The sequence below is a fragment of the Talpa europaea genome (genome assembly GCF_964194135.1).
Source record: "Talpa europaea genome assembly, chromosome: 4".
NCBI classification, from domain to species: domain Eukaryota; kingdom Metazoa; phylum Chordata; class Mammalia; order Eulipotyphla; family Talpidae; genus Talpa; species Talpa europaea.
This window is the reverse complement of record NC_140070.1, coordinates 18,296,578-18,321,908: the sequence shown is the minus strand read 5'-3', so window position 1 is coordinate 18,321,908 and position 25,331 is coordinate 18,296,578. Positions and strand designations below refer to the sequence as shown.

General features: G+C 39.5%; 1 protein-coding gene across 4 annotated transcripts in view; it reads left to right on the top strand.

Moving 5' to 3' along the window:
* Positions 1 to 809: 809 nt before the first annotated feature.
* Positions 810 to 25,331, top strand: part of PDLIM3 (PDZ and LIM domain 3) — a gene marked incomplete at both ends in the record, with an annotated part of 29,938 nt that continues 5,416 nt past the window's right edge. The window contains 5 exons of one of the 4 annotated variants that reach the window (XM_084231441.1): positions 810 to 902; positions 11,519 to 11,670; positions 13,407 to 13,491; positions 22,206 to 22,273; positions 25,052 to 25,318. In XM_084231441.1, the coding sequence (XP_084087567.1) occupies positions 810 to 902; positions 11,519 to 11,670; positions 13,407 to 13,491; positions 22,206 to 22,273; positions 25,052 to 25,318 (665 nt within the window). Of the gene's footprint in view, positions 903 to 11,518; positions 11,671 to 13,406; positions 13,492 to 21,660; positions 21,849 to 22,205; positions 22,274 to 25,051; positions 25,319 to 25,331 lie in introns of all 4 variants that reach the window. The other 3 variants (XM_084231443.1, XM_084231442.1, XM_084231444.1) reach the window with 3 other exon arrangements.

Below are 25,331 nucleotides of genomic sequence, written 5' to 3'. Positions count from 1 at the left end.
CGGGAAGGCCCTGCTTCCTCTAACTTTAACAAACCCACACTTGCTTGCTCTCACCTTTGGTGTGGCGGGTGTTATTCTCCAACCGGGGTACACACCCGGACCCACGAGCATCCTCTCCTCACACACGTACCTAATTCCAGAAATGCTTAACATTTATTGTTACGCAGGCTGTGCCAGGGTCTGTGCAAAAACAGGCCATTTACCTTTCAGGGTAATCCTTCCAGCTACGTAACAACAACTATCTCTGCCTCCCAGACGAGAGAAGGGAGGCTCCAGGAGGTGAGTAACTCAGCCAAGGTCACGCAGCCCGCGAGCGAGCACCGGCGCGCTCAGCACTGCCCGGGGGCTGACTGCTTGGACGAGGCTTGTGTGCCGCGTGAAGGCGCAGCCTCGAGGCGATGGTTTAACTCCTTTCAAGTGACGCCGGGCCCCGCCGAGCCCCAAGTGCAGGATAAACAGAAAGACAGGTGTTGCTTGAGGAGAGCGCAGGAGGCTGTAACCCGAAGCCCCCGCGGCGCGCGCGCCCGCAGCGAGGTCCGGGAGGCTGTGCCCAGCTCGGGCGCCCGGGCGGTCCCGCGGGCCTGGCGCGGCTCTTTCTTCCAAAGTTGGAGCTCTCCTGGGTGGGAGGGGGCGGGGGGAGGGGGCAGTGACGTCACTCGCGAGGGGGGATAAAGCTCCCGGGCCGCGGTCCGGGCCAGGACACTGCCCCGCGAGCAGAGTGGGCCGTCCCACCCCGGGACGCTCGCCGCGCACCCCCGTCCCTGAGCGCCCAGCGCCCCCGCTCGAGGAAGGCTGCGCCCGGAGCCACCATGCCCCAGAACGTGGTCCTCCCGGGCCCCGCGCCCTGGGGCTTCAGGCTCTCGGGGGGCATAGACTTCAATCAGCCTTTGATCATCACCAGGGTAGGTTCTGCCGGTTGTTCTGCTCCAAGTCCCGGGCTTGGGCGCGCGGCGGGTGCCCCTGGTCTGGCAGCCGGGGGCGCAGGGTGGGTCCGCAACTTCGGGCTCACCGGTCCAGCGGCCAGAGCAGCTTGGCAAACTGGTTTGGAGGATGCAGAGCAGCTTGGAGGATCACCCACATCAGCCCCCGTGATCTCTGTCTGCATCCTCTTGGCCCCCCAAAATTTCCGAGGTAGTGACAGCGTGATTTGCCTGTGCTTGGAGAGGGCGAGGCTAGGAGAGCGCTGGAGTAGCTTCCCGCCCTCACTCACCATCTCCTTGGAGTTACTGACGAGGTGGGGGTCCCTCCCAGACAGAGGAGGTGAAGGACACTGGCTGTTGTTCTAGGAACTGGACACGCATCTGAGCGCTTTTCTTGTCTGGAGGAAAACTTCAGCAGGACGCTGCTCGCGGGGCACGGTCTGGGTCAGCCAAGTTGGAACTGGTCCTATCAGCCCAGACAGGGAAAATGTTACTAATGTGTATTTTGAATAAATATTTTTCAAATTTGGGAACTTGGCTTAGGAATCATCACCTATAACTCAAACTGTAAAGATAACAGTTTAGTTTACCTGTTGGAAAGTTCTGGGGCAGGGCAGTCTAGTAACTGAAAATAATGCTTTCATATGACAGTCAAGTTTTCCTTACTTAGTGTTCTTTAAAGCATTGTCCAATTAGGAAAAAGAAAAACTTCAGATTTCATGTTCTAGAAGTACATTTCTAGTTGTTCTGTTCATTTTATTTTCTAAGTTAAGTACTGGCCTTGATAGAAAATTACTTCTATTATCACATAGAAAACATAGGAAACCCAATTTAAATGCACAAACTTCCAGAATATCATACTTTTAGTATGTTTAATTGTTTTTTCTTGCTCACTGCTTATGCTGTGTTTTATAAATATATACTTTATGATCATAGATTTATTCACATAGACTTTTGAATAAGGTAAAACCTTTTAAATTCTATTATACTGTATATGTCTATAAGATTTAGAAACTGTTGCCTTTTTTAAATATCTCAAGATATGTGTTAGACAGTTGACATGCCACGGAGCATTTCAAGCTTTGTTTTACATTTTTCAAAATATAAACACATCTGACACGTGTTTTTCTATGAGACATGAAAACTTAACATACCCTCAAAAATGTTCTGAAGTAAATTAAGCAGAAAATGTTTCAGTGATCTGGACCAAGCAATGCCTTTTATGGATTTACCAAAGAAAACAGTTTCCATTATGTCTACCAAGAAATATTTTTAAAGTTTCTGAAGTATAGTTTTCATTTGTTTATATGAAATGATATAAGCTTTTGAAACCTGACAAAGGATAAATTATATTTATGTTAAATCCTACAAAAATAATTTTGTCACCAAAATCCTTTTAGTGATTTATAAAAACATGTTGCTATTACTCAGTAACATCTCAATATGGTTAATCTTATGTTTGAAATTTTGAGTTGTTGCGTTTATAAGCAATGTTTATTTTAAAGCAGTACTTACATTTTGGAGTTGGCTGCAGGAGCAATTGGTAAATGTATTTTATGTAATGACAAGTACACTTTGTGAAAACAAGTCTTATTGGAATTTTGAACTCATAATTAAGTTGTATCACTCATGCTGAATCTCAATCACTAACAGTGCATGACCACATGGAATTATTTCATTGGACTTTATCTTTTCTCTTCAATTCATTCAACGAGGAAAAGCAGATGAAACAAAATGGCGGTGTCCCAAGAACCATCAAAAGTAGATGTGATACATTTATTGAATAAATGAAAGTCTACTTGACTTGAACTTTTTAAAATCTTAGTGAATACCTAATTGAGACCATTTCCACTGAGATTATAAGAATAAAAAGTCATTTAGAAAAAGATTAAAAGACATTACATGAGAAAATGATCCGTGTTGTACTTAAGAGTTTTTCTATTACTTTCATAGTTTTTATAGTATGTAAAGGTAGCGAATAAGGTTTGTTACTGCCTGCCAAGCAATCTTCTAAGCCTTTTACATAGACTAATTCATTTAAATCTCACAGTAATCCTCAAAGAGTAGTAGTAGTAGAATCCCTTTCACAGATGAAAATGAGGCTTAGATGGTCGATAACCTGTCTGCTATCACAAAGATGGTCCAGGATTTAAAGTCAGGTCTACTCACCTCCAAAGCTACATTCTGCAAAATCTATTTATTGTACAGATATTTCCAAATAGGTGCATTGCGCCATCCAATTCATCACTGCTTCTGTTGGTCCTTTATCTTTCAGCACTGCCATTTTCCTTTTTGCGCCTACTGCCCCTATTCAAGTTATGACACACACCTGCTGCTTGTCTTCCCTCTCCAGTTCACCCTACAAGTTCTTACCAGCCATCTCTGGGAAAAACAGGATTGTGCCAATCTTCCCCATACTTAAAAATCCTTCGGTGGCGCCACCAGTTTATGAGAATAAAATGTGTGCTCTTTAGCGTGGCACATTGCCAACTTCATTTCCTCCCTCTCTCTGGTCCTTCTCTCTGCCCTTCGTCCTCTCACTTCCCAGATAGGCAGTGGTGCCCTGCTCAGGATAGTTTATAATTTCTCTAACATGCCTTTGTTCCTGCTATAATTTTTTTCCAGAATTCTCTTCCCCTCCCCACCCATCCACCATCCTTTATGCTGTGGAAAACTCCCCTGGCCTTCTTCCAGAAACAATTATTTCATCCATTTGATTACTGCAGCTTTTGACCTATAACCTTCTACCACAAACCTTGTAACACAGATGTTTGAGGCCATCCGTATCCCACTAATGTCATGCTCTGTGAGGGTAGGAACTTTCAAATATAGGGACTACTCAGTGACACACATGGTGTCCTTACATCATACATGTTATAGAATAAATATTAACTCAATGTGAATGACTATGTTGTTCACTTTTCACATAACTTGATTATTTAAAAAGTTGCATATTGTGTCTTCAAAAATATTCCACGATAAAGTCATGTGAGAATTTTGTATTGTTAACTGAGTTGTCTGTTTCAGATAAGTTGGGAAGAATGCAAAAAAAAAAGAGAGAGAGAGATGCCAATGCCTGTGCTCAAATGTCCCATAAATGACATATATTCCTCAAGTCAATGAAATCTACTTTTTGTTCTCCTACAAGCTCTACCCTCTTCTTCCTGCCTCAATGCTACAAATGCAGACTACAGCAATCTCCTAGAGAGTGGTCCCCAGGAGGGGGTTACACATGTAACTCTCCACCAACTGAAATTAGGATCCACAAAAATTAGGACAAAAGATCCCTCCCACAACTGATTACAATCCAGTTACTCATCCTGGTTTCATTTTTGTATTATAAAAAACATCAGAAGTGAGGTGAAACAAACCCTCCAAATAAATTAGCAATTGATTGTGAGACCCAGAATTTGTGGAAGAGCAGTTTCTATACTTTGTGCAATACAAATTTGAGCTGTAGATTTTCAGTCTCGGGGAGAGGTTGTTATTTCAAACACTATATAAAACTAGCCTAGGAATTTCACTGAATGAAACTTAAGGTTTACATCTCCAAGTCAACACCTTTTCTTTTTTCTAACAAGAAGATTCTAAAGACTCTCTTTCTTTCTTAAGTTTTTAGACCACCCAGAAAGTGATTTACTATCACTGCCAAGTTACAGATAGATTGTTTTCACAAATGGTCCAATTTGGAATAAAGTACAAGCTTCTTTTGTGGACATGATGTAATATCATTGTATACATTTGATGCCAGTATGTCCAGGCTCACTCATTTCCTCTCCCTACTGCTCCCTCCTCCCTCCTCATTCAGAGCACATCCACAATCAAGATCATTGTAACTAGAAATGCTGAATGGACTTGGGGACTGATGAAGAAAATGTTAGTGTAGTCTTGAGTTTTGTAGGTTTTACCTTACCTAAGTATAGCACTTTAATATAAATTATATTTGAAATGTCAACTTTTAGAAAGATGGTTACAGTTGATTGCAATCTTTTTCCAGGCAAAAACAAGTACAGTAGGGAAGTTGATATGAATAAAAACCTGTTTAGTTTGTTCTAGTAAAGACGTTTCTTCATGTTAAGTGTTGGTCACTATTGTCATAAGATTCCTATATCCCACAAATACCTATGAATCAGAATGTGTTGTATGTGGTCGTAATGCAGATTCAAATAATTGAATTGAATGGGTTCCTAGCTCCTGAAAAACTTATATGCCAATAGAAGAGAAGGTGCATATAGATAAACTACCTTGACACAAACTGTCCACAATTCCATGGAGAAAGTGTGGCCAAAGAAACGGGAGGCAGGGGGAGCGATTACCCACAGGAGTGGCATTGTGGGGTAGTGGTCGAGCTTACTAAAAAAGCTAGAGAGTGGGCCTCCCCAGTGGCGCAGCGGTTGAGCGCTGGGTTGCGAAGCTGCCCGTGGCCTCTGCGGCGCCAGTTCAATCCCCGGCTGCTCCCCAGCCACCGGAGGAGGGTCCCACATGGCACGCAGACCTCTCCTGCCGCCCGCTGCTCCCCTCAGCAGTGTACTTCGGTCCTTCTGCCTGCTCTGCTCCCCGCTCTGGCTCTGGTGAATTCTCTCACCCTCCTGCACTTCTGACTGTACCCAGTGCTTGTATAAGTAAACAAACAAATAAAATAAATAAATAAATAAAAACATGCCTCTATAAACAAAAAAATTTAAAAAAAAAAATAAATAAAAAAGCTAGAGACCCATGAGGGAACTTGAGATTTTCACTGACTGTGTGACCCTGAGCAAGCTTCTTATACTTTCTGAGCATCAGGTTTCTCATCTTAAAAGAGTTTTTTTGCAAATAACTGAGATAATACTTTGTGATAATATCAATAATAAAACAGCAATACCATAATAGTTCTCAGTGCTGGTTGCACATTCAACTCATCCAGATTATTTTTGAATATACCCATGCCCAGGTACGACTTGTAGATATTCTGATTTAACTAGCATGGGGTATGGGTCTAGAAATGTGGGCTAGTGGGCTTTAGAGACTGGGCAAGGAGCTGGAGTTTATTTGTAGACAATGGAGAATAACAGAACAATGGAATTTCTCACTATCTCAACCCATGCCCCACTGTAGAATCCTTCAGTACATAGTTGTCTTGCTCAACAGCCATTTCGATCATTTTTATTCTTAGTAAAAGGATCACATCAAGTTATGTCTTCAACTTCCCGCATGCCTCCCACAGTATATAGAACATTATAGATGCTTTATCTGTGTTTTTAATTAGTTTTTTCACACAAATGGATTTAAATAATAGGTTAATATGAATAATGAATACCTGAGATAGGAGATAATTTCTACCACCTCTCCTAGAGCTTCCAATTGGGATTCCAGGCAATTGGAGTGGAATCAGTCTCTATGGTCAGTGAAGCAAGTCTGAAAATCCAGTGCTAAGTGATTTGGGGCAGTATGATGTCACAGTGCTTTTGATCTTTGAGACCCTAATGAACCTAAATAATAAGTAATGCAGTGGAAAACTCTTCTAATTTGGGAAAGTATGATAGTAATAACTTGTGAGCAATCACATGAAGTAAAATAATGAGGTAACAATATAATAAAATGGCAATCAATGTAAAGTAATGCTGAGAAATAATGTTTACTTAAGATTAAATAAGTAGTTTAACTTACTGAAACCAGACAAGTGTAGTGACCATTTTCTGATCACTATCCAAGCTGAGCTTGAGAACTAGGAAAAAGTCCTTGTTCTTTCCTTCTTTCTCATCTCTCTTTCTACATCTTTTTTCTTTCTTATAACTACTTTGCTGGAGGTCCCAGGAGAGCAAGGATCAGGTTGGATGCAAAATGGCCATCACCATCAACCACCTTCCCCATTTGACTTCTGAAACAGCTGGCCACACAGCTGGCTGTACACCTGCACCCAACTTAGTAAGAAGAGACAGGATTCTTAGACACCCCTCTTAGAGTTGTTACAAAGGTAAAAGTTAGGAAAAAGAGCTTTGCAAATATAATATTCTGCATAAATATAAGATAGTATTATTCACTTCTATAATAAATACCATTAATACAATTTAGTATCTAAGTTCAGCAACCAGAAGTCTCTGTTTAAAATTTATATAGAAAGATCTACACACACAGCCTTACCTTACACTGTTTCTAACCAGAGCTAAAAAATAATGTTAGACTTTTCTAAATCAAGATTGTTATATGACTTATCTATTTAAATATATTAGAGGTTTAAGTAGATTAAGTGAAGCTTTAAAAGCAAACAAATTACACTATGTCTTCTCATGTTTTAAGTTAAAGAAAAGTATTCTGATCTTAGAAGTTTAAAAATAGATAGCACTGATTTTGACAAACTATAACTAGAGATTATTAAAAGCTGAAGATTATTTTTATCCCTACAAGTCATATCAGGGATGGAAACTTCTTCTAACAGTTCTGGGTTTAGGAGAATTTCTAAATGGAAAACAGTTGTGAAATGTCTCCCAAAGACTGAAATGTCATAATCCCAGTTATCTTCACCCCTTTCCTATCTACTGTTCTTACTGGAAAATTATCATGACCCTACAGTAAGTTGGTCACAGAAACAAAGTGAGCACAGCAAAGATTTTAGAGATGAGATTAAAGATCCAGGACACATGAGAATTTATTATTTTAGCAATTTTATTCATTTGGGTGGATCTTAGATTTCCCTTAGAACCACAAGTGTAATACAATAACTAGAATAAGGTAGAGGGAAAAAATTAATTAATGACTGAGCCGCAAGTAAAACATTGGAAACAATTTATTTTGCTCCTAGAACAATCTGAATTTTAAGTCAAGCCCCATGTATTACTCTCCTCTAAATAGTGGGAACTTACAAGCATAAAAATCATAGGTCAACATTAACAGCCATGATATTTGAATAGAGACTGGCTTTTTATGTTTTATAAGCTCTGACTTAAGTGTCATTTTCTTTTTTTTTAAAGATTTATTTATGCATACAAGAACTGGGTACAGGCCAGAGATATGGGGGGTGAGAGGATTCACCAGAGACAGAGCGGGGAACAGAACAGGCAGATTAACTGAAATACACTGCTGAGGGGAGCAGCGGGTGAGACAGGAGAGGTCTACTGCACCATGTGGGTATCTCCCTTGCTGGAGATCGACCTTGTACTGCAGTGGCTGCGGATAGCTTCATAGGTTGTATCTTAATCCTTTGTGCCACCAGGGAGGCCCTTAAGTGTCATTTTCATTTTTTTTAAATAAATTATTCAAGAATTCCAAGCATTGTAATATATACTGTGAGGTATTAGCAATATACATAACATGATACATGTCCTCAAGAGCTCCTAGTATAGTTGGGAAGACAGACCATGCACGAGTAAATAAACATAAAAGTTCAAATTGTTTCATGAAGGAAATCTTGGAGAATGTGGGAGAGAGCCTGGAGAAGCTACTTCAGATGTTTGGGAAAGCCTTTCTAATGTGGTGTGGTAGATTAGCTCTAAAGGCTGAGAAGGAGCAATTGGGTGAATAGTCAGGAAAGCATCTCGGGCAAAAATAACAGTGTGTGTGAAGCCCAAGTTTGAGCTACTGAGGAACTGGAAGGAAACTGAAATAGCCACAGTGCAGTGACGGAGGAGGCAGAGCATAGAACAAGATCATTTAGAGAAGCAGGCAAGGCGAGGCCTGTGAGGCAGGGGTAAATAGTTGGGATTTGCCGAGTAAAACCTAGTATAGCCATCAAAAGAATCATTGCCCTTATTATCCAAAAGACAAGAAACAATAAGTTTTGGCGAGGATGTGAAGAGAAGTGAAACCTGGTAGAGTCTTGGCAGGAATGTATATTGGCGTGGCCATTATGGGGGGCAGTATGGAGAGTCCTCAAAAATTAAAAATAGAAATTCCATAAGATCCAGTTATCCCACATCTGGTATTTACCCAAAAATATAAAAACACTAATAATTCAAAGATGCAATGAACCCATATTTCATTGCAGCGTTAGTTATAATAGCCAGGAACTAAAAACAACCTAAGTGCCCATCAACTGATGAATGGGTAGTAAAGATGGAATACTATTCAGCTATAAAAAGAAAAGATGAAGTCCTACAAGTTACAACAACAGGAATGGACTATCTATGCCTAGTGATGTAAGCCAAACAAAGACAAACACAGTATAATTTCGTTCATATACAGTATACAGAGAAAACAAACAAACAGATGAACTAAGTAAAACAAAATAAACTTTTGGACTACAAGACCAATTAGAGGTTACCAGTGGGGAAGGAAGAGCGGAGGAGCGTAAATCAGGACAAAGGGGACAATTGTATGGAGAAGCATAAAATTGGATTTGTAGTGGTGAAGTTAATGTAATATATACACATGTTGATTTTCAGTGATGCACACCTGAATCTTATATAATCTGATAATGCAATGTTGCTTCAATAAAGAAAAACTTTATAAGAATCACTGCCTTTAACTGAATACTCAAAATAGTAACATTTAAGTTAGCTATTTGTTAAGCAACCATATTATCCCCATTTCACTCCCTCTGGCCCCACAAAAAAGAAATCCATGTTGATTTGTCATACATAGCATAAAACTGGATCTTGCTTTTTTACCCACTTTGACAACCTGTTTAAAAAAAAAAAAAAAACTGTGATCCGTTTAGCCATTTGTGCGTAGTGTAATTTCCGAAAGAATTAAAATCTAGCATCATATTAATTGTTTTCTATTTGTTTCATCTGTTCTTCATTAAGGAGAAAAGACTGTGTGAATGCAAGTTTCCTTTGTGTCTGCAGTTCCCAGGGGTTCTAGACTCTCAATGCTAATTCACAATCAGCTTTTAGCAATTTGTTCATAATTTTAGCTGAATTCTTAATAGCTAGTGTGGTGACCCAAATCGTCCTCTCAGTTCTGATACATTTCTACGTATTGTCTTAGATTCCAGATTAGTTGGTTATTCTGAAACTTCATGATCTCTAAAGAGTGCATGAAAAGTTACAATTTTGTATATTATATGGCATCTTCGTATTAACCCAAGAATGATTTTTTCCGACTCTCTATATCATAGATGCCCCCTCATATGTGAACTATAAAGATCACAACTTACAGAAATGTCAAAACTGTTTTAATTCAAATATAAAACCTCCCTAAATTTAGTAAAGATCTGTCTTCAAATAGAAAGTTCTAGATCAGTGACAAAAAAAAAAACTAAAACCAAATTATTTTTATGTAATTCAAAAAGTCTATTATGAAAGATGTTTTAAAAGAGAATAAGAATACATATACACCATGGAATATTACTCAGCATTCAAAAAAGATAAACACATGCAATTTGCAGCAACATGGATGGCGCTGGAAGGGATCATGCTCAGTGAAATAAGCCAAAAAGAAAGAAAAATACCAGATGGTCTCACTCATAGCAGGAATCTAGAAAACTTAAATAAGGGACCAGGAAAAAGAATAACTATAAGAAAGTGAAAATCAAAATCAACAAAAAACTATGAACCAGAGACACTCTATGGGGGGTGGGGGGGCCGGTAGGGGAGGGATTGGGATCAAAATAAGGGGGTTGCAATTGTATGGGGAATATAAAAATAAAATTTGTTTAAAAAAAAAGAATGCATATTGATCCAATCTCAATAAAACTGGGGGAAAGAATAAGAAAAGTCATACTAGATGAAATGTGGTTATGGGCCTCCTTGGTAGCCTAGGGGCTAAATCTCAGCACTATCACTCCTATCGCCATTATGGCTTGAGTTCAATCCCCAGCCAGGGAGCTGACCCACATATGGCACAACAGACCTCTCCTCTCTCGCCGGCTGCTCCCCTCAGCAGTGTATTTCAGTGGATCTTCCTGAAATGCTCCCTACTATATTTCTGGCGAATCCTCACATCCCCTGCACCTCTGGCCTACACACCTGTTCTTCTATGCAAAAAAAAAAAAAAAAGAAAGAAAGAAATATGGTTAGTAAAATTATTTAGTACGATGCAAAAACAGAGTTAACTATTTGCTAATTGCAATTAGTTAACTAATTGCTCAATTAAGAATTACTTTAAATTAGATTTAAGAGTTCCTGCCCAGTGAAACATTTAAAATGTTACCAAGTTGAAATACAAATGTCAGGCACAAAACTCAGAAAATTGCAGAAGGGCCTACCTGGTGGAACAAGGGGTTGAGATGCAACCTATGCAGCAGTCCGCAGCCACTGCAGCATGAGTTCAATCCCCAGCCAGGTAGCTACCCACATGGCACAGCAGACCTCTCCTGTCTCACCCACTGCTCCCCTCAGCAGTGTATTTCAGTCATTCTGCCTGTTCTGTTCCCCACTCTGTCTCTGGTGAATCATCTCACCCGCCACATCTCTGGCCTGTACCCCAGTTCTTGTATGCATAAATAAATAAATCTTAAAAAAAAAAAAAAGACTAACTTTAAAAAAAAAAAAAAAGAAATTGCAGGGCCTCCCCTGGTGGCTCAGCAGTTGAGAGCTGGGCTGTGAGGCTGCCTGCAGCCTCTGCAGCGCTGGTTCATTCCCTGGTCGCAGTTCCCCGGCCGCCGGCGAGGGTCCCACAAAAAAATAAATAAATAAATTGCAGAAGGTAAGTTTTAACTGATGCCTGATTTCTTCCAGATCACTCCAGGAAGCAAGGCAGCAGCTGCCAACCTGTGTCCTGGGGATGTCATCCTGGCGATTGATGGTTTTGGTACAGAGTCCATGACTCATGCTGATGCACAGGACAGGATTAAAGCAGCAGCACACCAGCTGTGCCTCAAAATTGACAGGTACTCCTTGACTGATGGTGTTAAAATATGATGTATTTTGCAGAACAACCTGAACTAGAACTATAAATGTCATCTTCCCAGTGAGAGGGAGGGTTAAAGTGTAACAGGGTGGTCCCCAGGAAAGGGGGAGGCCTGGGGAGGTTCCCTGTTACAAAAGGACCTAGAAATTGTGAGTACTTTAAATTATTTCAACCACTTTTGTCTGTTCTTCACTGAAGTCAGTCTATCAGTAGTTGTTAAACTATTTCTAAAAGGAATTCCCTGGAATGTCAAAAATTATGAAGAGACTGTAGGAATGTTTTCCTTGTACTAATACAGTTAGTTGACTGTAAACATAGAACCACCAAGTGTATTGGCCACATAAACACTGAACTGCTCCCTAATTGTAGTGCTATTATACGTGTGGTAGAGAATGGAATGGAATTTTGAGCTTCTCCTGACACAATCTCTTGACTTGCCAAGAATGTGATCACATCAAAAACTGGCTGCTAATCTCCTGTGCCAATGGCTGCTTTGTGCAGAATTAAGCCTAGAAGAATCCCACAAGGTGGGAGTGTATGATCATAGGAGCATGCTAGATAAGGAGACATTTCTGACCAAAAAGAAAAGAAAAGCAACTAGGAGCTTCAGTCAGATCTCTTGCCTGCAGAGCCCTGATCTGAATCTGAATGGTGAAATAATGGTTTGTTATGGTGGTTGTTGGTATTCAAATCCCATGGCTATTGTATTCAGTTTCCCTTGTATTCACAAAGTCCTGGAATGGAGGACGCAATCAATAAGCAATCTGCCATTTCACAGAATAAAATCGACTTTTTCCCTATCTGTGCATAATCCTTGTTCCTGCCAAGCACAGAGTCCCAGGGAAGTCCCACATAGCTCCAGACCGGCTGAACAAAGCACATCTCCCTGATGCCAACACATCTTCCTTTGCCCCCCCAATGTCCCCCCCACCCCCGCACCTGCAAAGCATGCAGTGTCTCTGGTGGTGGCCTGGGTAGGAAAGGTAGGGAAGTAGAGACCCCGGGAGTTTGCTTTATGGTCATTTGCTTCAGAACACAGGGTGCTTCAGGCAATTTGCTTCAGGGTGCAGCTTCAGAACCTCCCCTTCCTGGACTGTTTCCCATATGCATTGGAGGCTGTTCTCTCCAGAAACTCTGCAATGCCCTTGCCTCATTCTGACTGCTAAAACAAAGCTATCCTCCAACAGGTGGCTGAATAGCAAGCCTGTTCTCACAGTCATGGAGGGTGGAGATTTGAGGTCAGGGTGTCAGTATGGTCTGGTCTTCGAGGAGACCCCCCTAAAAGGTTGTGACCTCACATAGCCTGCCTTGGTGCAGACAGACCTGTGTCTCTTCCTCTTTTCATATGGGCATTAACTGCATCCCAAGGCCCCACCTTCAGGACTTCATCTAAATGGAATTACCTCCCAACGACCCTGCCTGCAAATGCCATCACATCGGGCTTTGGGGTTTCAGCATGTGAATGTGAGGCAGGGGAGAGACACAGTCAGTCCACAGCAGTCATCCAGGCAACTTTGGTCCATTCACATTTCCCCAAAAGTACATTTTTTTAAAGTCTAATTAGATGGGAGTATACAGAATAATGAGCAAGGAATGCTGCTTCTGTTTGAATGCCTAGGCTTCGTAGTACCTGTACAAACACTATGGAAAGCTCAAGTACTCAAAAGCAGGAAGCATCATTAGCATTGGAGTTTACAATCTTCATTTTATTTGCAGGGCAGAAACTCGCTTATGGTCTCCCCAAATATCTGAAGAAGGGAAAGCTCATCCTTTCAAAATCAACTTAGAATCAGAACCACAGGTATGAATTTTAGAGTGGTATTCACGTTATATTTTCTTTTAAATGAAGTGGCTGCCTTCCATGGGGAAGATTAGCAGATATAAAAACTGGAATGAGCCTTCTGATGTAGCAGTGTTCTGTCTTTACTGTCAGGAATGAATTTCTATTGTCCATATTGTCTCACTTAAGAGAGAAATGTGCCTAGACTAACACCTTGTTAAAAGACAAATATGTTCTCATCAGGAAGAATTTGGACATAACTACATACAGTCCACTTATTTTTTTTTCCGTTACTAATGATGAACTTCTGCCAAATGACCATGAGGCCATCCAAGAAGTTTAAGATGTTAAAGCAAAAAATGGGGGCAGGGGGGAGGGGCTATCATTTGAAACAGGTGTGTCTAATCTAATAATTATTGTGAACTTCACTTCTTTGAGATCTTCACCGAGATCTTATTTTACATTCTTTTTTAATTCTCAATTCTGGCATTCTATAATTAAGTTTACTCTACAGAAAGAGTTTTGCTATTTATGTAATCATGGTGATATTCTGCCTGTGCAGTGGAATTACGAAATAGAAAGGATTTCCCTGTGAGGCAACTTGTATCTAATAAGCTAAATTAATCTATTAATCTGATGCTTATCTATGTCTACTTTCAAAAGCTATAACAAGTGAAGTTAAACCAATCCTCAGTTGTGAAATACAGAAAAATGTAATTAACAAAAGGATCTTGAAACTTCTATTTAGCAGCTCCCCAAGTTTATAGATACAGATCTGTAAAAGTGAATCCATTTTAAACAAGTGTCCCTGCTAAACTGATTAGATATTCCTGTCGCAGCACAAGGGAGCAGCCCAGGGTGCCTCAGTCCCACCCCACCTTCTAACAACACAGCTCCACCTGCTGGGAAGGAAGAGATGGACCAAAAACCCCCACATTGCACGCCTCCCCCAACACACACACACAAGCCAGGAAAGGCCTCTTGACAGAGACCAAGATTGAAAAGAAGACCTCACAGACACTGGTGAGGGCAGGCAAGAAGTTGGGGTTTATTGACTGAAAGAGCAAGACACAGACCCCCAGGAGGATCTCCCTGAGCATTAGAGACTGAGGTGCCAGGGCTGGGGTATGAGAACAAAGGAATTAAACATTATTGGTTTAGAAAGCAAGGAGAGTGGACTTGGCTAAAGTCCAGATGTCTGTCCGAGTGTGGTCTCTTACTTGTTCCTAATCGTGGGCACCCATCAGCTGCAGCTTGGGGTCGTGCAGGGCACGTGACCACCTTGTGGGTGAATAGCTCACGGAGACTCTATCCGCAGAGACAGTCGGATCTGGTCTGGTCTCAGGTATGTAGAGAGCTCAGGAATGCCCAGGCTGGCGAAAAACTAGTAAAGAAACCACTATGGGCCAAGAGTGTCCAGGCCATGAGTAGATTCCTTTAACCTCTTGTTCACCAGCCCAGTAAAAACAATGGGACCGCAGCCTCTGTCCCTGTACTCTTCCTGAATCATTCCCAAAGTGCAGTTTTTCTATGTATCTATTGAAAATAAACTGAAAACATACTCATAATTTCTGCTTCAATAGTGTTTCCCTTTCAGATCATCTCTCCTGAATTTGTCCTTAAGTTTCCCAATTGTCCAAAGCCTCCATTTCTTCTCCATAAAATACATGCAGTGGAACATATGTGCCTGTATCTCACAGGGCTTCTCAAAGATTTAAATGAAATAATATAGAAAAAGACAGCATACTGAACTGGTCATGCAGATATTCATTACTTCAGAGCTCTTGTTATTATTAGTCCCAGACCCTCTTCCCTCAGGCTGTGTTCAGAAAGCCTCTTGGCTTTTTGTGACAGAAAGGAAGGTGGTTAAGGCTTCCAGAGACCAGCAATCCCTCCCTCGATACTGTTACAAGAAACATCACAAATTACAAGGGATTAAAGCTTTCTTTTCAGTGAAGATACAAGCTCTCTAGGAGAGGAGCTATCCCCATAGTTTAACCTTCTGGGGGGATGACTTTATTAGATCCTTGTTCTAGACTTTTGACTGGTGGGAAAGAAGAGTCTTAGCCTGAAAACTAAGTGCAGGGTCCTCCCTGGTGGCACAAGGGGGTGAGCACAGCAGTGTGACGCTGTCCGTAGCCTCTGAAGCACTAGTTCGATCCCCAGCAGGCCAGGGAGCTGCCCACATGGTGCGGCAGATCTCTCCTGTCTCGCCCGCTGCTCCCCTCAGCTAAATAAAATAAAACACTAAGTGCAAAAGAAGAAAAGCCCCAAAGGGAGTGAGCAGGGTATGGAATATTCATGAAGGCCATAACTGTTCTCTTGGCTCTCAGTTTCCCAGGCACAGTATTCACTAAATAGCTGATAAATGAATGAAAGGAACCAGAGGGTCTAAAGATAAACTTCATTTTCTAACATTACCCAGGACCAATCCTGGGAACCAATTCCCGGAATGGTTGCTTGGTAAAAGTGATCTTGAAAGTGGAGTGGGTTGTTTAGGATAGATAAGAGTTCCACCATCAGTGTTGGTGAGCAAATATTAAACGGATAAGATGATAATAAATGTGGTGCAAAGGAATCTGAATGCACATGGCGGCTTACTCTGGTCAGGTGGTGAAAATTCTTGTAATCAATATTTTCTTCGATGGGGAAAAAAAAAGATTAGAAGAAGGAAAAACGTTCCCCAGGCAGGGCCCAGGCTCATGTGCTTCCTCCCACCCTCATCAATTCATCACTTGGAGATAACACAATGAGGAAGGGAGATCCTGTGGTGCTTTAAAAAAATTTTATAAAGAAAATTGAAGGCTTATCTTATCACCAAGACAAACCAGATAAAAATCCTGAGTTTCCTCTTCTACATGTAATACACACCCCAAATTGTACTGCACCCTTATGCAAATTATTTTTGCTTTCAAAATTTCTCCCAATTTTTCAAACCTGATTTTACTAATGCGAGATGCTAAGCTGTGGGGACAATTTAATTAGACAGCTTTGACCAAAGTAGCAAATCCTCAGTGATCCCGGATCATGTTGCCGTGGCCCCTCTGGCATGTGGGTGACTCAGCAAATATTTAAGCACAGGATGAGCTCAGACCAGGATGGAAGCGTGAGTTTTGCTAACATCTCTCCAGCATTGGACTTTAAGGGCAATTCGCTGTGTTTCAACTCTAGATAAGGTCCGTTTTGTAAACCTCTGAGTAGTCCTTTATGATGATGGTTATTCCAAGAAATGGATTTTAAAATCTTCATTTCAAATACTCTGGCCTCTTGGCAATCATGTATTAGACCATGTGTCCTACATTTTGGGGTGAGACGATATGGTTATTCATGATACTGCAGATGGAGAAAAGGTAGAGAATGTCATAAGTTAAACAAGTGAAGATTGGGTGAAGGGCTAGAGCAGTCAGTCAGCGGGAGCCTTTGAACATTCCATTAGTTTGAGTCATGACTAATTCTTACTGGCACCCTCTCCAAGAAGCCCTGGTTTGAAGAACTCAGAGATAAGAACCATTTCAGTTCTTCCCCTAATGGACTGAAGGATTCCTGCTCCTTATAATCCCCAGGTCAGGTTTCTGTGTGACCAGTTCACTTAACTCCAGGACGGACATTCTCTACCAACATGGCTAAATTTCAGCACAGCCTCTGCTATCTGAAAATAGCATGAACTAGAACAGGCTGGGGTGATAATAACCAAATAAATTTAACTTGGCTGAACCAAGAAATTAACTTAGATTTACTTTAGACCATGACTGAACAAAAGCGAAACTGTAACTTTGTTTGTATTCCTCTCTTTTGTTTTAAATTAATGTAAAGCTGTGCAAAGAGAGGTCTTTATTTCCCCATCAACATGAGAAGTCTGCAAATAATACTGTCTGGACAACAAAGGTGTGTCAGTCTGAAAAACAAATGCCATTAATATATCATGTTTGAAGACACCATTGCAAGTGAATACCAAAATGCCATTGAGTAATATAATATTTGGGAGCTTGTTTCTTTTTCTTTTTTTAAGATTTATTTATTTATTTATACACACACTGGGTACAGTCAGAAGCGTGGGAGGGCAAGAGAACTCACCAGAGCCACAGTGGGGAGCAGAGCAGGCAGAAGGACCGAAGTACACTGCTGAGGGGAGCAGCGGGCGGCAGGAGAGGTCTGCTCGCCCTGTGGGACCCTCACCCGGTGGCCAGGGATTGAACCAGCGCTGCAGAGGCTGCCGGCAGCTTCGCAACCCAGCGCTCAACCACTGTGCCTCTGGGGAAGCCCTGGGAGCTTGTTTCTTAACCCAAGTCAAACTTTTATTGTAAGTTATGTGACCTTTACAGTTAGAATGAAATGCTCTGCCTCATTTTAAAAGTAATATATGATCACTAAAAAGAAAAAAAAAAAACACTGTATCCTACCATCCAAGCACAGCCAGCCACAAATAATCAATGTCAGTGTGTTTACTTCCAATCTTTTCTCCAATTCATAAGTTTAGGCTTTAGGAACTTTTTTCTTACACAATTATAGTAATAATTCATACCAAATTTTAATATCTAGACTTTTTTCATTGTTCTATGCTGCTTTTAAATAGCTAAATTTTGTTTTTATGAACTTAGGCTCAAACCATAGACTTACAAGGAATTGCAAAGGTTGTTTAGATCACCCCCCTCCCCTCATTACATAAAGGCTTTTCATACAATCCTGAACACAGCTGGTCACAGACACACATGCTTTTCTATACAGAATACCACCCTAGGCTAAAGAGAAGTTGTTTGAGTTCTTGGTCCCTCTTCAAAGCTTGTATTTTTAAAAGACATTATCTGAAACTTTGCTTAATGTTAGTTGAACAACTCACAATTGTAATGTGGCTCTCACAATAATGGCTAGCAGAATACAGGAATGATGCTTTGCAGAAACAACAACAACAACAACAAAAAAAAAACCTTTTTTTTTCTAAATGGAAGGATAGTTACTTTCATTTCCTTATAAAGGATTGTATCCTGGCCATAGAAGTTCTGCTAATAATATTGTACCATGTGCAGTCAGGTGAGGTATGGGTTGAAATTGTTTCCATTTTTATGAAATAACTTTTATCCTACAATGTTCACTAGAAGGTGACTTACCAGAAAACAAACTTTCTTAATCCCCAAATCCTCAGACTCTTCCTCAATGAGATACAGGAAACAGGAAACCTTCTTTTTCATTTGAGGGGTGAGCATAAGAGGTGGGGGATGGTCATAGCTTCCAAAGACGATCAAATACTATCATTTGCTCAGTGTGGCTTGATCTAAATAATGATCACTTAATATATTTTGCTTCCCTTATTTCCCCATCATTTTTTCATATAATAAATGAATAAATGTGTATATGAATCTTACTGTGTTATTTCCATTTGGGGTGCTAATTGCCTCCATTCTTGGACCGGGACTTTGTCTGTGAACAACTTCTGTAAGTAAGAAATTGAAAAGTGAATTTTCTGTGAATACTTTCATTGTGAGCTCACATGGCTAGGTCATCCCAAGGATTTAGGAGATTGCTGTCAAGAGCTACATTCTCTACTGGATGGTCTCACTCATAACAGGAATCTAGAAGACTTAAATAAGGGACCAGAAAAAAGAATAACTATAAGAAAGTAAAAATCAAAATCAACAAACAACTATGAACCAGAGTTACTCTATGGGGGGTAGGGGGCGGGGAGGGGAGGGATTGGGGTCAAAATAAGGGGGTCGCAATTGTATGGGGAATATAAAAATAAAAAAAAGAAAAGAAAAAGAAAAAGCATTCAGGATGACATAGTAAAGAGTCATATATGATTGGTAGTTAGAGCAGGAGATGTCTTTTGACAAAATTTTGTTCTTATTAAAAAAATGGAATTTAAAAAAAAAAAAAAAAGGAGCTACATTCTCCCAGGTGTCAGCGAAGCTCTGTCAACTTAGCTTTTACTCTGGCAGCTCTAGCATTTCATTCATTCAAAATATTATTCCTAATTGCAGTGATTAACTACTGAATTCCTAAGAGTTAGGAATCATTTGGATCTTTTGTCTGAGTAGAATAAACACAAGAGCTGGACTATATTAACTACTATCTAAGTTTTTTTTTTTTACTGTTTTTTTTTCCTGTTACTAATAATTTTCCAGGAAAAATAAGGGATTGCAGGGAAAAGCAAATTTCTAACTGGTTTGGTCTTTTGATTCCATTTGACCATCAACAATGATGTAAGACTTGGATAGAATGTTGCTTCTTGGTGCCCTGCTTCAAATTTTTGTTTACCTTTGGTGTATATACTTTATTGTGCTTTTTGCAATGAATGACTCTAGCAGCCCATAAACTAATGCTTTGCAAAGCCTAAACAAATGTTTGAAGCCTGCATTAGAAATATTTCCTTTTGTGATTTCAGCAGAAATGGAGGGCTTTTCTTTTTAAACAAATTATACATTTGTGACCTTTGCAATATATAACCCAACCTGAAAATGGCAAAGAAAAATTTTGGAGCTGATAAATTTACATGCTGCTATTTGAAAGAAACACTAGATTATTAGTGCACAAATATTCCAGGAAAGTTGCCTCATTTATAAGACAATCATCATCCATTTTTTTTTAAGACTAAGCAGAAATAAGGGCAGAGATTTCCTTCCATACAGTCATCATATTACGTTAACTAATTTTTGTAAATTAGATCTATTTGCCATGATTTTTAAGGCATGCCATATTTTATGAAGAAAAAAAGCTACTAACTTCCAATAGGAAGTGGGATGCTGGTCCCACTCTGAAGAAAAGGAAGCGGTTCCTTAAAAAAAAAAAATAAAGGCACCATCCCACAACTTACTCATCTACGTAACAAGCATTAGAAAACAAGAACAAGAATAGTATGAGGCCTTTTTATCTTTCAAAAAAAAAAAGCTGTCTCTTTCTGGGAACATTTTGAGTCATAAATGTTTGTAGGATGTGAAATACTGGTGGCACATTCACAAACATAAAGAAAGTGGATGTGAATGTGTGAGTGAAAATACTGCAGCAATTTCTCCCACTAACTCTGCCGAAGGAAAAATTTGGACTGAGAACCAGCTATGAGTATTTCAGCATTCCCTTTTGGTTTTCTCCCATAGCTTAGAAGAAAAAGCCAATTAGCGACTTTACAAAATTATAAATCTATATAAAATTGGGAAATGTGATTCCTATATTAAAAAATAATAAAAAATTTTCAGAGGATGACAGCATGTTTCAAACTCAAGATTTAAGGCGCTGATGTTTGATCTTTTCCCCCCAAGTTATAAAATGAAAATCCTTTCATAAATCCTATACATCAACTACCTCCAAATTACTGACTTGAGTCTTTCTGGCACTAGAGTAAACATAAAGGATTCTTTAAACATACAACACAAAATCAATACAGTTTTTTAAAGGGGGATTTCTATAAATGTTAATCCTAGAAAGAGATTCTTTGAGTTATTTTTCTAAATTTAAGGTTTTAACTTAGTCAAAATCAAGAATTTGAGGTTTTTTGTCATAGGTAATAAGAAAAAAAACAGAACTTTTACTTCTGTTAATTAAAATGACCCAGTGGAGTTATGCATTAATGATCAATCCCTTTCTAAGTGTTTTATTCCTCCATTTCTTAAAATGAGGCATATTTTATTAAGTAATAGTATATTACTATTAGTATATGATCTATATAGTATATAATGTATACTAGTATACATTAGTATACAATGTATATTATATATAGTGATGTAGGTAGTGACACATAGCATATATATGATATATATCATATGTATAATATATACTATTGTTATAAATTTTATTAAGAAAGCATATATAAGTTCTTGAGAAATTGTTAAGTAAAAAATTTTTTCTAAGCCAAAAAGTCTCCTAACACAAAATTTCTGTAATTCAAATGAGTCAGATGAGAATTTCCTAAAAGATATAGATCTAATAATAGCCAGTAGGCGCAGACAAAAGAAACAGTGTTTTGATTCCTTCATAATATTTCCAATAAAATCAATTCCTTTGCACCTTAACATTTGATCTATAAATGTAGAAGCTGTAAACTTTATGGACTATGTAGAAAAGTGTCTACCTAATCCTTTATCTTTGCATTAATCTCATAGTGGGTTGAGAACCCTGTATTAACAAGAGCGACGCTGTTATTCTGCTCACTGACGGCTCTGTTGTGCACTCTGTGGCTGTGTTTTGTCTGCCATTGTACAGGAGTTCAAACCCATTGGTACCGCGCACAACAGAAGGGCCCAGCCTTTTGTTGCAGCAGCAAACATTGATGACAAAAGACAGGTAGTGAGTGCTTCCTATAACTCGCCAATTGGGCTCTATTCAACTAGCAATATACAAGACGCGCTTCATGGACAGCTGCGGGGTCTCATTCCTAGTTCACCTCAAAAGTAAGTACCCGACGCTCCATCTCTGGCCGTGATGTCCTTAACAGCAATCATACGGTTTCTTTTCCTTTCCAAAGTCCAGCTCTTGCTGTTTCATTTCCTAAAGACACAATCAGATTTTTTTGTTTTAGAGACAAGCATCTAGAACATGCTCTCTGAACAGTTAGCCAGTTCCTGCACGTTTAGTGAATAGGTGGTGAAAACAAGAAATCGCTCAGCTGCCATCTTCGCCTTGCTTAGTCATGTCAGTATTTGGTGGTAAATAATTCTCTCTGGATACTTATCATTCATGTAATTTTGTCTAAAAAAAAAAAATTAATCTTCCACTGAGGGACTTTTTAATCCTTTTTTTTTTTGCAGGAAGTCAACTACTTTGAACACAAGCACAATATTCGGCCCAAACCTTTCATAATTCCGGGCCGAAGCAGGTCATAAACTCTGAGCTTGCGACATGTGAGATGCATGCTTCCTTAATAAATCCTTACTAATCGCCAGGAAGGTGTTTTTAGGTGTTTGGAGTGACTTTTCTCACTTTGCAGCTTGTTTCAATAGCAAAACAACCAAACATTCACTTAACAAGAACAGTAGCCAACTAACCTCCATTTCCAAGAGTAAATATTGAAAAGATTAAGAGCTGTGAAATGTTATAAACTACCACATATATTTATAACTACCACCCCTGTTGCCCTGCGGATCCCATCCAGAACACAGTGACCTTTGAGCCAGGCAGCTGTACTCCATTCCAGGTCAGGAAACCCCAGTCAGGGAGAACAAAATGGAAGGCAGCCCCCAGCAGGGCTGAGGGAGCAGATGGGCACTCCGGGAATGCCCTCGTCAGCTCCTGCTTCTCACTGCTCCAACAGAGCAGCTGCGGAATCCCACTCTTGCATAAAAATAAATTTTCATTCTTAAAATAGCAAAGGAAGAAAGGTCATTTGAAAAGGAACTTTTCCACTTGCAGGGAAATGGATATAAAAAAGAATTGGAGGGAGATATACTGGTGATCCCCTTCTTGGTAGCTGTATACACACTAGGATAATACTGAACCAGCTCTTGATCAAAGGCCGTCAATCTTCATGGTGACCCTTTCCAAATACCTTCTCTAAAAACTGAATTCTAACCTAAGGGGAATAATTTATCCCAGTTGCTACATCAGAAAATGGTGACTTGGGAAACCTCAATTTCATTCCTCTGACCTCAGCTCCATCCGTCTGCTCAGAGGGAAGGAGTTGGTGGTAGGCTAGATTGAGCTTAACAGGTTGGGGTCATTGAATAGTGTCTGCTTCAGGTGCCTCAGCTCGGAGACCATTTTTCATTTCCTATCTATTCAATAGACCCCTAAATAGAATGATAAGAGAAACCAGTGAATAAAAGACACAGTCTTTGCATAAGTAAAGTTATATACACAAATATGCATGTAAACAAGAGCGCTGATAATAGAAAAAGAATACTAACTACAACAATAAAATAAGATGTATCTGAAAGTTCTGATTAATCCAGTTAATCCACTCTCTGGCACTATTATAGGCACATAGTAAAGGCACGTTTTTTATAAATGTTATGGGAAAGATTCAGTATTTTGAACCCAAGTCTCCCAAGATTTAACTCAGTGTTTCAAATCCCTAAATTGTAATTTAATAAGTTTCACTGTACTTAGGTCAAATCAATATGCTTCTGAGTAACTTGCGCTATAACTGAAACTTTACTCCTATTCTTTTGCCAACAAAAGTTAAATTCAGGAACCGGTGTAAGCTGAGCCTATGGAAACATTAAGACGTCACTTGGCATTTTGTATGCCATCAACAATTTCACAGCTTGAATTTTAAACAGGGTTTAAACAGTCAAGAAGTAAAGGAAAAAGTCCATATTTACCTGCCTGATTTAGGCTACTGCAGGTGTTTGAATTGGATAACACAAAGAGAAAAAATGTTTTAATCCATTTGGTGACCTGAGTTGTCCAGACTAACCAGGCTGCAACGTTGATGAAGCCAACAAAATCAGTGCCCAATATCTGTTTAATTTTCACTTTCTCTATAGGGCTGACGTTAACATGAGTCACCCTAGACAATATATGCAGATATGGGGTCACACTTGAACCCTAAGAAGAGACTGATTTGAGGTTAACACACCATATAAATCATTTTCTATCTTGAGTTTACAGCAAGGCTAACTGACAGGATTGATACTTAATGCTAATATTTCTTTTGGTTTTGTCTTAAGTATCTGCCTTTTTAAAAATCTCAGTATATTTCATTTTCTTATAAAATACATTCCTTTAACTGCATCGAAAATGCATGTAGAAATATTACATTTTAGTCATTTGCATGTCAATTGTGACTATAATCTCTCATCCAGTTTCATAGATATAGAAACTCTACTCTGTTCTTAAAATTGCATGACTGGTTTTCCAATAAGCCTCAACTTGTCTTTAAGAGGAAATGATAAACATGCATGGAAATATTTGTGTACTTCTAAAATTTTACATGAAATAGCTACATAGAAAAGAAATATATCTTAGCCCAAGGTTGCAACCTCAGAGTCTGGGAGCACCTTATTTACCCTCTAATTATTCATTTCAAGGTGACAAGCATTTACTGGCTGTTTCTAGAGCTCTGTTAAACTACCACATTGTTCACAACATTAAAGAATGAAAATAGAAAAATTTAAAGTAGTAACAATAAAACATTTACAAAATAGCCTTAAACTCACTGTTTAATTAACACTTAACTGTATTTCTGAAACATTTAATCTGAATATTTGATTGTGTCTTCCTGTCTGCAAAGGATTAATTATTATATGTTAATTTTAAACATTGCAGAAATGCAAAGCCATATCCTGTCAATGTATATACCTGGGTCATTTGAGATAGTGAAGTTTAAAATTATTTGGCCTATTTTTAAAAACTGAGAATAGGTGTATCTTTCCTACTTACTATATATACACAACTCTTTCTATTTACATATCACTAGTAGAACAGAGCCAAAAAATGCAGTATCGCCTGTACCTTTTAATTCTGTTAAATGTTTTCCAGCCATGAACTTCAACACCTTTCCTTTTTAAATTCTAGACAGATTCTAGACAAATTCATTCTAATTTACTTCATCTCTCACTGTTTGTCTTCAATTCCTTTAACCTCTCTGTACTTGTTCTCTGTGTTCTATCTGGATGTCCGGGTTCATCTCTCTGTCACGTGGTCATTAACACAGTGGATGCAGCACTCCGTCGGGTTTTGACTGTGCCAGCGGTCGTAGCACCCCTTCTTCTGTCAGTACTGTCAGTACTATTTGCCCAGGTGACTTGAAAGTTGCTGCTAAGATGGCCCCTAACATTCCTTTGGAAATGGAACTTCCTGGTGTGAAGATTGTACATGCTCAGTTTAATACACCTATGCAGTTGTACTCAGAGGACAATATTATGGAAACACTTCAGGGTCAGGTTTCAACAGCTCTAGGGGACACACCCTCCTCCATGAGGTAATATGAGTCT